The 12,239-nt window shown below is 46.5% G+C and overlaps 1 protein-coding gene across 1 annotated transcript in view; it reads right to left on the bottom strand.

Annotated features, from left to right (window-relative positions):
* LOC101985786 (liver carboxylesterase 1-like) overlaps positions 1-12,239 on the bottom strand; it is a 28,679-nt gene extending 16,440 nt beyond the window's left edge. Inside the window, exons 1-5 of the mRNA XM_005369589.1 lie at positions 12,188-12,239; positions 8,929-9,133; positions 6,150-6,294; positions 4,018-4,151; positions 306-459 (exon numbers count right to left, since the gene is read on the bottom strand). Of these exons, the coding sequence (XP_005369646.1) occupies positions 306-459; positions 4,018-4,151; positions 6,150-6,294; positions 8,929-9,133; positions 12,188-12,239 (690 nt within the window). The remainder of the gene's footprint in view (positions 1-305; positions 460-4,017; positions 4,152-6,149; positions 6,295-8,928; positions 9,134-12,187) is intronic.

Raw genomic sequence — 12,239 nt, 5'->3', positions numbered from 1 at the left:
TCAGCTGGAACACCATGGTCACAGGCTCTGCTGGAACACCATGGTCACAGGCTCAGCTGGAACACCATGGTCACAGGCTCAGCTGGACGTTCTTTTGGCTTCAGGACACAAAACTGAGCTCTGAGCTTCTTGGGAGCTCCTGGTATTTATTTCTACACTGACTGCTTCTGAGCCAGGAGTTAGGGTCAGTCTCAATGCAGGTCTTGCTGGCCAAAGTGCCTGTGGCTGGATTGAATGGTCTTCAAGGGGACCCATCAGCACCCACATCAACCCTGGACATGAGGCTTGGTGCCAGGAATACTTACAAGGACAGAGACACTCTCTCCTCCTGCTGACTCGCCAAAGAGGGTCACAGAGCCTGGGTCCCCCCCGAAGTTAGCAATGTTGTCCTGGACCCACTGTAGGGCAGCTACTTGGTCGAAGTGACCCCAGTTCCCTCTGCTGTGTTCATCTCCTGTGCTGGAGGAGAAGGGTGAGAGTTAGGAGTCAGAGATGCCGTAGCTGGGCTATGATGGGTCAAGAGCCATGGCTACGGGAGGATCATCCCTTGATGTTTTGTATGCTAAAGGTTTGGTCTTCCGTGTGGCAGTATTGGGAGGTGGTCCAGCCTTTAAGAGGGAGAGTCCATTGTTAGGTGACTGGTCTATTGAGGGCACTTGGATGAACTTAGTTCTGGCAGCATTCTAGTTAGTTCTTATGAAAAGGTTATAGACGACCACGCCTGCACCTACTTGCTCTCTGATTTCCTGATAACCCCTTTGCCACAATACCCGCTGCCCTAATATGACACTGCCCAGATGTCTTTGTCACAGCTGATACCAGGCTGCTTGAACTTTTAACCTTTGAAGCTGTGTGATAAATAAACCTCATTTAAAAATTTGCATTTATTTTATTCTTAATTGTGTGTGTATGTATTCGTGTGTGTGCACACATGCATGTCTGCGCTTGTGAGGATGCTAGTGTCTGTAAGAAGTCAGAAGCATGTGATTTCCCTGGAGCTAGAGTCACAGGCAGCTGTCAGCTTCCCAGTGTGAGGGCTAAGAATTGAACTTGGGTCCTCTGCAAGATCAGTACTCACTCTTAATCACTGAGCCATCTTTGCAACCCAACCCCAGATTTTACAAAAGAGTAAGCTTCAGGTATTTGTTATACCTGTGGAAAGCAGCTTGATGCAGACATTTGGTACCAAAGAGCTGGTCTGCTGATGCCACTGTACCGGGAAACGTGAAAGCGACTTTGGGAAGAGTCTAAAGGGTTCGCAGGAGCAGGCTGGTCAGCCTGAAGTGTGGGATGTGGAGTGCTATAGAGGACTCAGGTATGAACTCTGAAAAAGAACACTCTGCGCATCTTTGCAGAGAAGAGGGGAAAGCCATGCGCATGCCCTAAAGCTTTATGTAAGAATGATGGAGGACTTGACATGGTGGAAACAATTTCTAAATAGCAAAGCCTTCAGGACACAGTGTGGGCATTATTGGCTGATGGTAGTGAGATTTTCAGTGACGCTGAAGGTCAAGGGGAAACAGACTAGAAATATGTTGGAAATGATCCTGTGGTTAGAGAAGGATCAGAGAGAAAGCAGTTAGGGATAGACCCAAGAAATCACTCGCTAAAGAGATGAGCAGGAGGTTGATAATAGGTTAGCTGGAAAAAGGCTTTGGGGCCATCCATCATAGACACAGAGACCTTCCTAGACATGATGAATTTCAGAAAAGAACTCAAGACCTCTTCTTGAACTTCCTACCCAAAGCTGTCTCAAGGTTTTACTCCCAGCTGGCAGAATCTCCAGCCATAAGAACTATAAACACACTCGTTAGGACGGTGGGAGTCCTCTGTGAATGTGTGTTTTATACAAGCACTTTGGTCCAATGTGGAGTAACCACTGTGTGAAAGAAGCAGAGAGGAAACTAAATGGTTACTGCAGTAACTTAGGCTAGAGATGCAGGGCTTTGATTTTGGTCGAAGTTAGGAATCAATGAATACCTGAGCTATGAATGTTTGTTTGTTTATTTGCGTGTTTTTCCAGACAGGATTTCTCTGTAGCTTTGGAGCCTCTCCTAGAGCTATCTCTTGTAGACCAGGTTGGCCTTGAACTCACAGAGATCCTAGTGCCTCTGCCTCTCGAGTGCTGGAATTAAAGGCGTATGCCACCACCGCCTGGCTCTGAGCTATGAACATATTTAGAGGGTAGAGCTAGGAAGTTTTACTGGCCATGGAGCTATAGGATATGAAATAAAACTGAGTCTGGACTTTATTATGAACAATCAAAAGTATAAAACTGAATAGAGCTTCACAGGGGCCTTATGTAAAAGGAAGCTAAATGTTGTGGTCTCTGAGTTGTCAAGGGCTCACACTGGCTCTGTGAAGTAAGGCAGTCTTGGTTAGACATCCAGAGAAACAGGAGGACATAGTTAAAGATGCTATCTTGGCTTCAAAGGAGAGGTGGGTATCGGGTATCTTGGTTACTGTTCTGTTTCTGTGGAGAGATGTTATGATCAAGGCAACTTATAAAAGAAAAATATGGGGGCTTGCTTACAGTTTCAGAGGACCAGTTGCTATCATAGTGGGAAGCAGGACAGCAGGCAGATAGTCATGGCACTGAAGCAGTAACTTATACCATATTAACAAGCAGAACACACACACACACACACACACACACACACACACACGGAGAGGGAGGGAGAGAGAGAGAGAGAGAGAGAGATTGATTCATGGGCTTTTAAAACCTTAAAGATCACCCCCAGTGACACATCTCCTTCAACTAGACCACACCTCCTAATCCTCCCCAAAAAAGTTCCACTAACTGGGGACCAAGCATTTAAATGTATGATCCTATGAGAGCCATTTCTCATTCCAACCACCATAGTGGGGAATTCTGGGAATTACTGGACAGGGAAAGGGAGGCATCCAGAGGCCTGAGGATGGGGAGAGAAGGAACAAAAAAGGACTGAACACGAGCAACCAGGGAGGTGGAAGGTGGCCAGGGAGGTGGAGGGTCGCTAAATAGGTGGAAGAAGGCCAGGGAGGTGGAGGGCGGCCAAGGAGGTGGAAGGCAGCAGGGAGGTGGAGGGTGGCCAAGGAGGTGGAAGGCAGCCAAGGTCAGAAGAAAGAAGCAGCTCAAAAGCTCAGAAGCACAGGTGCTCACTTGGCTGCTGCTGAGGGTTCAGAAAGTTGTACTGGGGAGAGTAGGGGACATTGGTGTCTTCAATACACACAGCCTGCCAGGCATGGGTGGAGGGGAGAAAGGGAGAGAGAAGGTGGAGGGATGACTTGTGGCAGGCTGAATGAAACAGAAAGTAGAGAAACAGAACCTAGGGAAAGAGACCTGGTACCTTAAGGGATGATGTCTTCGTTCCTGAGGCAGAAGCCTAGAACAACCAGCGGAGAGGCAGACCAGAACCATCTTCCAGCTCCTCAGTCTCCTCAGCGGTGGCTGAGGTTCAGCTAGACTACTTAGCAACCATCTCAGGATTGCATGGAATATGCAGAAAAGGATCCTAGAGCAGGAAACCTGGTCCTGATCTCACAGTTGATGGAGACTCTAGCCTGGACTCCTGCATGTGCCAGCCGCTAAGGAGGAAGTGAGCGGTGTGTCCTCTACCACCCTCCAGGGCACACTGCTCCCTGGGTCAGATCCTCTGACGGCTTCCATCCACCCCAGACACTCTTACCTTTGTGCCTCCCGTCCTAGGAGGAGACTTGCAACACTGAACTTCTTAGAGACTGCTGTAGGCAATGCTGTGTGCTTGGCCGCACAGGTGAAAGGAGATACGTGATTTGGAACTAAATAAGAGTTGGCTTTGGAAGATGGGTGAGTTTAGAACAGGCCGTCCAGGCAGAGGTAACAGTATGCACAAAAACCCAGAGCAAAGGCAAAAAGTGTGGTGAGGAAGGAGAAGACAGGACAGAGTCCAACCTCAAGAAACACAAACGCTTTAAGGAATGCAGATGAATGACCAGGCATGGGTCCTACTGTCCTGATTGGTGTTCATGTAATGGGAAAAAGGTCCAATATCTTACCTGAGGAATCCCCAGATGCCCAGGCGGTATTGAATGGCTACCACCACCACTTTTTCATGGGTAGACAGGGCCAGCCCATCAAAAGTTGATGCCCCACCAGACAGTAAACCGCCTCCGTGGATCCACACCATCACCTGGACAGGCATCAAAAAACCATTCAGGTTATAAGAAGTAGAGAAGTAACAACATTTGATGAGCTAACTAATTCTTGCTTATGACTAAGGAAGCCATTATCCAAGACCACGAGTGTCTATCATGGCTACAACAAGCCTCTCCTTCCCAACTCTCTCAGCCAGGTCCCAGACCACAATTCCATTCAATGTAGCCTAGTTATTCATTGTGTAACCCTTCTCTCCAGTCTCAAGGACCATGTAATTTACTGGTTCTTCCAAACAAGAATGTTGTTATGGGAACAGCAAAAGCCAAGGATGTCATTTCTCCCCAGGATACCACCCATCTCACACCTGGACATAGCAAAGGACAGAGCTTGCATTCTGACTGCACCTCAGTTTACTGGTGAGCTAACTTTCCCTGTGACTGAAGAAGTATCTCAAGAAGCACATATGTCCCCAGTGGTGCCCCTTCCTGAGGTGTCTCTCCTTAGCCTTCCTCAGACCTTCTCATCTCCTAAACCCATTTACCTTTGCAAGAAGTCTTTAGATATTGACTTTATCTGAAAGGCCATTGCCCATCTGGTGCTGCCGTATGAATTAAAGATCATGAGAAAAGGGGGTAGGTACAATTTCTGATTAATGGCTCCTAATGTCACATTTCAAGGAAGAACTGAAAGAATAAAATTCTATAACATTGCTAATAAAATATAAAAGAACCCACAAACTGTGAACTAGTTACTGTTCAGGGTACTTTAAAATACCCTATCCATGTAACAGGCAGACAACCTGCTTGAAGTTCCACAGCTCATGAGAGGTGGAGGCAAGACTTGATTCAAGCCCTGGCTCTTGTAGCTCACAGCTGCAGTTCAATGAGGTAGCTGTTGGGGCTACGAGGGCAAAGGGCAGATGCTTTGACTCCTTGTGTATCCAGGACTGAAGCATGGCTTGAATGTCAACACTGCATGCTCACATGGAATGGTGCCCATGAGAAGAAACAGAGGTCAAAAAAGTTAGAAATAGCCCAGGTCTCTCATCTTCTCAAAGGCACACCCAGGATTAATCCTGACTCTGTTCTCTGGGACCCGTGCCCATAGTTGGAACATGTCCTGCCTTTAGACTCCCACAGCCCATTTCTCCTCCTCCTGGGCCCCTACCACCTCGAGGGAAGGACTGAGGAATGGTCATCGCAGAGGGAAGGCTGAGGGCAGAGGCTGGTGGGCTGTGACAAAAGGAAGAAGCTACTATGAAGTCTTTGGCCCGAAAGGTCACTTTCTCCAAGAAGACCTCTGTCCTGTGCCTTGTAACTAGTAGCCTGTCCCATCTCTGGGCCTTTGTTTATATGAAAATGCTGACTCACTGGGTCAGTGGTCCTTGCCAAAGGCAACTAAGGAGAGAAACAGATTAAAGTGACATCCCAGATGTTTGGCAAAGGGGAAAGCTGGGGGGATTGCTCCAGTCTGCATCCCACACACCTTCGTCATGGGACCATGAGAGTTTTCACAGACGGATCTTGGTGTACTTGGAAGGTCACGCACTTGTTTGATTTCCAAGTCCATGTTAAAGGATGTGGCTTGAAGGTCTGGGGACCCAAGTTCTTGGTCCATTAACCCTAATTTATAGCTTCCCTTCATCTTTGTTTTAGTTGCTCTTTATATAAAATTGGGACTAGGTGAGTGCTGGGTTGTGGATCCTTTCCACTTCTGACTTTAATGGAAATTATGTCTTAATTCCCCAGGGATCAGAATCTTAAACAGAAATGAAGACAACCATCATTGCTTTCCTAACCTTAACGTGAGAAAACACAGACAAATTGGGAGATACTTACGGATACACTGCAGTCTCCCACGTATGCCTAGTATCACTGGGGAAAACTGAAGTACCTGAATAATTTTCCTGCAGTCAAGGGAAGTCAGAGGTCTGGCTAACAATACCTGTACTTCAAGCATCCTTCACCCCCTCTAAACTGCCTTAGAAAATCCGGGATGCTGAAGCCCCAGGGTGCCGACTTCCATTGCTTACCGGCAGCTTGCTTTTGCTGGTCAAGTCAGCAGGGGAGTAAATATTTAAGTAAAGGCAGTCTTCAGAATACTCAAGAGTAACATCTTCTAGTTGGTTGGCGAAGACATCAGAGAGCACTGGTCCCACCCCTGTAATTTGGGAGCACCTGAGATGGGGAGAAAGAGCTTTGAGATTCAGACAAAGCCCAGGAAGGGCTTTCTACTGGGTGGTTTAAACTCACAAATTGAATTGTTATTACCAGACTTGAGGCAATGACGTGGATGGGAAGCTATCTGGGAGTCCTGGCAAGAATCCTGGAACCCCACAGAAACCGTGCAGAAGCACGGGCACTCATTACAGTCACACAGCAGATCCAAGGGGGACCTAGCATCAACTCTAGGCCTTATTTTTGTAATGAAATAGCCATCATGTCTGTACAGGTCACTGCAGGGGGATGGGTACCCATAAGATCCAATGAGTCAGAATCTCCAGCATCTGCCTTACACAGGTTCTGAGATGGCCTAGTCTCACTTCCAGCTGTTCTTACTGCAAGAGGCCTCTGCCTCCTCCATGTAGCGAAGTTATGGTTGATAGCCTTGCCTGGCCACTGGGACGTATTTTCAGGCTTGAATCCCTGGGGAAGCAAGGTCGTGCAGTCCTGGAATTTTCCTCATATATGCTCTGTTGCCATCTATCTCATCTGGAGAGCCTCGGGACCTACAGCAAGCCTGGATCAGCGTGCCCTGCACTGCTGAGATGGATACAGCTGTCATTGGCTTACGGAACACAGCATCCACCCTACTCTTGGAGAGTTCAGGTATGAAACCAGCTGCAGAGACTGGTAGACACTTGGGCCTTCAATGTGTAGCTATTGTACAGTGACCATGAGCATTCAGAGCAACACAACCTCAAGAAATATACAAAATAGAGCACCTGAGAGAGTCCCCACAATGACAGGGAAGCGAGATCTCTCAGAACTCTGACTCCAAACAGTGTTTCTCTGTTTGTTTTAAGGAAGAAAAATAGACTTCAAGGGAACATAAAGACATGATTCATAAGTTCATCGTAAAGGTTTTATTTGGGAAGAAGTTGTCTATAGAGAAATATTTCTAATTGCTTGTTGTAGCAGATACAGTTTTTACTGTATGATAGAAATTTGATATTGAGACTAAATGTTAAAAAAAAAATCCAACGGGGACACTGAAGCTGAAAACTACAATGAATGAGGTGAAAAATGGACCAACAACAAAGGCAGCAGATGGCAGAGCAGTGCTTAAAGATTGGCCTTTTCATGCTTCTGTTTTGTCATTTTTATAGCACTAAAGGCTTTTGAATTTTCCAAGCAAACAGTTTACTGCTGAGCTATAACCACCACCCTCCCACAGTGTGAAAGAATGCGGATGAAGGAAGAAAACTCATGAGACCCATTAGGAGCATCAAAAGAGGAAGCACAGAGGTTGTTAGAGACAATGGACAAAGACCAAGAGCAGGGGCACTTATTCACAAAGGATAACAGAGACAGTTGCAGCTGCTAAGATTCAAAGGTCATGAGTTCAATCAAACCCAATAAAATCACCTATGACATATTATAAACAAACTCAACAATCAAAGGTAAATGAAAACAAACAGTAAGAAAAAGCAAACAGCACACAGAGGAGTTCTCATATGCCTGGACAAACAAAAGGGAAGGACCTTATTGCTGCCAGCTCTGCCTCACATGAACTGCTAGAGTTTCCCAGATAGAAGCCATGTAACAGGGAGTGTAACCTTTGCTTGAGGGAGACACAGAAACAGTTCCAACTGTGTTAGCACTATCATCACGTTAAGTATTCACACCTGTCTTTAAACTGACCAAACTATTTTATTTAGTAAAAGTCATATCTACTGAATTTGGTGATAATATGCAAGATAGAAATGTGACATCAAAAACTCAAAATGTCAGGAAAGAGTTGAAATTTAAAGTGTGAGTTGTCTTCGTTGTCAAGAGGCAGGGTCCTCTCAGATTAATACTGTAAGCACGGGTGTTTGCTGATAACTATGCAGCTACTACAAAGCCAAAGGATCAAGGGATACCCCTTGAGAAAACCATCTGACTATAAAGGAAGACAGTGGGGCTGGAGAGATGGCTCAGCCCTTAAAGGCTAGGCTCACAACCAAAAATAAAGGAAGACAGGGAGAGGGAGGACAGGGAAGGGGTGTGTAAAAGCTAGGCGCCTTACCTGAGAGGCTGCCTGGGCTTTCAGGCTTTTGGGGCTCAGCTGCAACACTCCCAGCATCTCACCCCCAACACTAGCAGCTTCATCCACAAAAAGTTCAAGACAGGAGAGGTACAATAGGTGCCTTGTCTTCCTATCAGCAATTTTATCTAACGAGTGAATCGCTAACCATTATAGAACACCACACAATCCATTTTCTTGCTTTGCAATTAGTCTATGTGTGTGTGTGTGTTTGTATGTATGTGTGTATGTATGTATGTGTGTGTGCCTTTTTCTCTGTCTCTGTCTCTCTCTGTTTCTGTCTCTCCTAGAATAAAACTCTATGAAGGTAGGGGATCTTTATTGTGTTCACTGATACATTATCTGAACCTAGAATATGTCTGGAATATAACAGTTGCTCAACAGATACATTTTGATCAAAGATTCTAGAGCACTCTGATAGGTGTGGAATGTCTTTGAGATCTTACAGTATGTTAATACATAAACAAAGTGCAACCAGTCAGACAGCCTTCTCAACTCTTTCCTATAGCTCTCTGAGGCAGATACCCTATTGAAAGAGACCCAGGCCCTCCCCAGTGACTTACATAGGAGGGTAGGAGGTGGCGTTCTTCACAAAGCTCCAGGGCTCGGCGGGCTGTGGTGGAGCAAACCTCAGAGATCCAAGAGGGGGCTTGGCAAAGGGAACTCCCAGGAAGACGGCCACAGGCTGTGCGAATCCTTCTAAGCTGACGTACTTCCCCAGGACTTTGCCATGAACAGTGTCCACCACGGGTGGTGAGGACAGGTGCTCTGATGACCATGGAATGGAAATAAAAATGTACCAAAAGGGATATCTTGTTTTTTGCTTTTAGGTATGTGGCCATGAATAAGCTACCATAGCTATGTAGGCATCAATCGTTTCTAATATAAAATTAGGGTGAGAAAAGCCATCCTTCCCAGTTCAGTGGGATGTCAGAGGGGTAAACCCGAATTGAAAGCAGGAAAGCATCCATCCCATGGAGGTCAGGAGATAGCTCAGTCAGTGAACTGTCTGATGTTGGTGTTGGATGCTGGGTGAGATGAATGCGAGGTGGGCCCTTGTTACTTCCTACTTATGCTCCTTACCACTGAACAGAACAAGTGTCAGTAAGAGAGTGAGGCAGAGAGATTGTGAGACAGGAGGAGGAAGAGAAGCAGCGGTAGAGGAGTTTGAACCATTCTTTAGAGCTTGTGGGCTGCTCTCACCTCAGTTCTGAGTGATTAAGCCAGATAGTGGTAGGTTACAAGAACTTGGTACTGGAGATGGCTGTGGTACAGGCTCTGGATTCGTTGGACCCTGTGAGTGACAGCATCTCTAGATCTGCCAGGCTTTGTGTTTTAAAGCCTTAAATACAGAAAGCAGAACCCATGCTTATTGCAGGACAACTCACAACTTCAGTATACATTTGTGCCATTTGAGGGGTTGAAAAAGAAAGACTCATTGGACATGTGGTCCCCCAGCAACAGGGCCGAATTGTGCACTATTTATTTCTGAATCAAAAGCTAGTGCTTGGCCATCAAAGCACGTCTAGATTTTGTCTCCTTTCTGGCCCAGAGACACTGTGGCAGATCTGAAACCGAACATAAGGCAGAATGAGAACAAACAAATCTGGAATAGAGCAGTCTCTTGGTGCTGGAAGAAAACCAGAAGAAAACTCTGGAAACCTCACCCCAATTCCATCTTCAGGAAAACCATTCAGGATTCTTCTAATCCCTCGGTTTCCTCGTCAGTAGCATGGGGATATTAGAGCCCCCTTAGCAAGGCTTCTCTGGGAAGTAACGCCAAGCAATGAGTGCACATCCGGCACACAGCAAATGCTCTGTATGTTTACCTCCATCTGACATGAGTTGTAACCTTTGCACTCCTTTTTATATCTCCCATCCCAATTGTTCATCTTCCACCCTGGCTACTGGCTTCTACCCGCTTCATGTTCAGAAGAGCATCACTGAGCTAACAGAGGCCACATTTAGTGATTTTGGCTCAGATGTTGCCTCTTTCAGCCCCCCTTGCACTTCCCCTTGGACTTCTATGCTGCTTCTCCCTTCCTTCTGCCACCACTTTGGTAGGTGTTCTCAGTTGCGACTGTTTTCATGTTTTGGATTGGGCACCTGTTACTACTTTGGAACCTGGTTTCCTATAAAGATTTTCTTGGGCCATTGACTATGCTTTGGTAAGACCAATTTTGAATTACTATTTTGTTCTGACCACACACTTGAGTGGAGATGTTGATGGATTGTCTGTATTCAATGGGGGCCACTGAAGGATGGGAAAACAGAATCATGTCATGTTCCGGGAAGGCTGCTCTGAGATATTTGTCCCACCCAGGAGCCGTATAGGACAACATACGATCCATGGCTGTCATCAAGAGTAGCAATCAGGACAGAGGGTCATGCTGGTTTTTTATAGTGCCGCACCAAGTGGCACCAAGACAGGGATGGTGCTGCAGGAGTTGGGGGAATGATTGTTTTCTCCACAAGAATGGAGCCCACAGGATAGACAGCAGCCTGGTTAGGTGACTGTGTTGAGAATTACCAGGAAAATATTCTTTTTTTTTTTTTTTTTGGTTTTTCGAGACAGGGTTTCTCTGTAGCTTTGGAGCCTGTCCTGGAGCTAGCTCTTGTAGACCAGGCTGGCCTTGAACTCACAGAGATCCGCCTGCCTCTGCCTCCCGAGTGCTGGGATTAAAGGCGTGTGCCACCACCGCCCGGCTCAGGAAAATATTCTTGACTCCAGAAAGGTCCCTGCTGTTTACTTGTCTACTAAGCAAACCTTAGTCCCTTAGCTAGGGATTTGTTATCCTTCCTATCATGCACCTGTATATTCCAGGACTCCCCTCCCCTTCCCACGGACTCCACTTAGCAGCATTTGTAGCCCGTTTTTCCTTCCCGGACAGGATGTGTATTTTGGCATCTGAGTCTCTCAAGACTCCTCTCTTTCACTTATGTAACTCCTTTCCACCTTCCCTTAGTTACAAGTCCCAGCTCCCATGGTGATCTGAAGGCCTCACTTCCTCCTCCAATTCCTTGTAGCTCCTTCCTGTTCCCTCTCCCATCTAGGTGTGTCTATGGTCCTTCCCCTACAAGGTCAGGCCCCTGTGCCTAAGGGCTACCCTCTGTTCATCCTCTTACCTAGCATATAGCTAAGCCAATATGTCTTGCAAATTGAAGAACAAATTATCTTTTCTATAGCCATTGGCTCTTAACATGTTGACTTGACCATATTTCAAGCTTTTATTAATATAACCCATCTAAATCATCACCTATTTAAATCCATCCATTTTTTGGTGCTTCTAGCCTAGGCATCATGCTAAAAACATGCTAGAAACAACTACCTATTTCATCTCCACTACAGTCCAGGGAGGGAGGTACTATTGTTTTTTTATAGTCCAGATTCAGGACCCAGGCACTGCATAGTTCTAGTCAAAAGACACAGAGTTGAGCTAGACTCTATCAAGTCCTGCATTCTGAGCACTGCTCTGTCCGATGTTGTTAAAACTCTGTTGAGTTTTCTACCTCCACATCTGACCAGGGCTGGAGTAAGACAACTTGGGGCTCCCTTAACTCCTCATGTTGAGGCAGGGGGGTTGCTCGTGGGCTTCCTGGCACCTGCAGTTGGGGTATCACGGTGTTTTTCCTTCCTGCATCTCTGTGATGGGCAGAGCTTGCTGAGCTTTGATGCTCTGAGTCCATGTCAAAGAGCAGCTGGTGAGCGCTGGTGCAGAACAGAAGCTGTCATGCATTCTCTGATACCCATCTCCACCTACCTCAGCCTAGGCCTGGGAGCTTCAAATGCGCCCCCAGGGTCTGTGTATTAGAACAACTCACCAAAAGCCACGCAGGGGTTGAGGGATGCCAGGACCAGAGCAAAGAGCCACAT

Source organism: Microtus ochrogaster, unplaced genomic scaffold (assembly GCF_000317375.1).
Source record: "Microtus ochrogaster isolate Prairie Vole_2 unplaced genomic scaffold, MicOch1.0 UNK54, whole genome shotgun sequence".
Classification (NCBI taxonomy): domain Eukaryota; kingdom Metazoa; phylum Chordata; class Mammalia; order Rodentia; family Cricetidae; genus Microtus; species Microtus ochrogaster.
Note: the sequence above shows the minus strand (reverse complement) of the source record. Positions and strands in the feature narration are given on the sequence as shown.